Here is a 1,513-nt window from a genome sequence, read left to right as displayed (position 1 = left end):
AGCAGCAGCAGCAGCAATGGAGCTTCTCTGCCTCCAAAGGCGGCGCCTTTATCAGTCGCGCCGGCGACCCCCAAGTCAACCCCGAGACTACCCATCGACTCGAACCCATACCCGACTACTTTCATCCAAGCAGACACCTCCTCCTTCAAGCAAGTAGTCCAGATGCTCACCGGCGCGAAGCAAACCGCTGCTGCGCCGAAAACCTCGATCTCGCCGGCGGGGAAGACGACGGGTCCCAAGAAGCCAGCTTTCAAGCTCTATGAACGAAGGGGTAGCATGAAGAATCTAAAAATGATCAGTCCGATGATCCCGTCCTTCGCCGGAAGATCTAACCCTAATTCTCCGGCCGCCGCGGCTTTCTCCCCGAGGAAGATGACGGAGATCTTGTCGCCGAGTATGCTAGATCTGCCATCGCTGGCCTTAAGCCCCGTTACTCCGTTGAACTCCGATCCTTTCGATCGCGACGTGTTGAAGGCGGAGGAGCGAGCCATCGCTGAGAAAGGTTTTTACTTTCTTCCTTCACCGAGGACGACGCATGAGCCTCCAAGATTGCTTCCTCTGTTTCCTGTTTCGTCCTCAGAAGTTTTGTCTTCTTCGTTTACTTGATCAAGATGAGGTTTTTGGCGTTATGAAATTGGGGGTATTGTGTCTTCTTCTTCTTCTTTTCTCTCTCTCTCTCGGGCTGGTGTGTTCGTCGTCTTCTTCCTGATCAGGAGAAAAGGGTTGAGTTGCCATTTGATTGATCTCCGATTCAATTTTATAATATGAGCACTCTTCTTCCGGTTTTTCTGTCTGCGTTATGTAATTGACTAAGTTCTCTAAAGCATGAGATAAATTGAATGATTTGAATAGCTGCGTCCTTTTCTCTTTTTCTCTCTGCCTTGTTAAATGCGAAAAACAGGATTTTTTTGTTCTTCAGCTTCTCATGCTCTGCATCTGCATCAGAACATAATGATAAATTTTGATTTTTTTTTTTCCTAACTTTCTGAGAAATTGAATATCAATGCTTAGGTTAGAAATTTGGAGCTTAGAAATGCTCAAATTGGTATAATTGAGTGAACAGGAGACCCCAATTTCTCTATGCTACCTCCACACCATGGATGCCTTTATTTTCTCTCTCTGGAATGAGGAATTAGTCGCGAGGAAGACGAAGAAGGATTGCGGCGCTGGCTGTGGGGGCCGTTCTGGAATGATGAATTAGTCGACGAAGAAGGATTGCGGCGCTGGCTGTGGGGGCCGAGCAGCGGATCAGGGCGGGACGAAAGCCAAGGGTAAACACGTGACCGTACGACATGTGTCACGTGACCTAAGCCGGTTCGACACGGAAAAGTAAGCTGCGGTGCGGTCTTCTCTTAGTGGGCCCCGCCAAGACGGGCGGGTGTGACGGATGCGTCACCGGTCACTGATGGTGTCTTGATCCGCTGTTGTTTGCAGTACACGGAACGGCGAAGGTAACTAACCGGTTCTGGAGTTGATCTGGTGGCTTCTGCGGGGTCCGAGCGCCTTCGGGAGT

General features: G+C 49.9%; 1 protein-coding gene across 1 annotated transcript in view; it reads left to right on the top strand.

The window, feature by feature from the left end:
* Positions 1-846, top strand: part of LOC110021313 (VQ motif-containing protein 4-like) — a 5,327-nt gene extending 4,481 nt beyond the window's left edge. The window contains exon 2 of the mRNA XM_020719756.1: positions 3-846. Within this exon, the coding sequence (XP_020575415.1) occupies positions 3-606 (604 nt within the window). The 3' untranslated portion in view covers positions 607-846. The remainder of the gene's footprint in view (positions 1-2) is intronic.
* The last annotated feature ends 667 nt before the right edge of the window (positions 847-1,513 follow it).

Source organism: Phalaenopsis equestris, unplaced genomic scaffold (assembly GCF_001263595.1).
Source record: "Phalaenopsis equestris unplaced genomic scaffold, ASM126359v1 Scaffold000132, whole genome shotgun sequence".
Classification (NCBI taxonomy): Eukaryota; Viridiplantae; Streptophyta; class Magnoliopsida; order Asparagales; family Orchidaceae; genus Phalaenopsis; species Phalaenopsis equestris.
The sequence above is the reverse complement of the archived record's forward strand: the minus strand, read 5'-3'. Positions and strand labels throughout refer to the sequence as shown.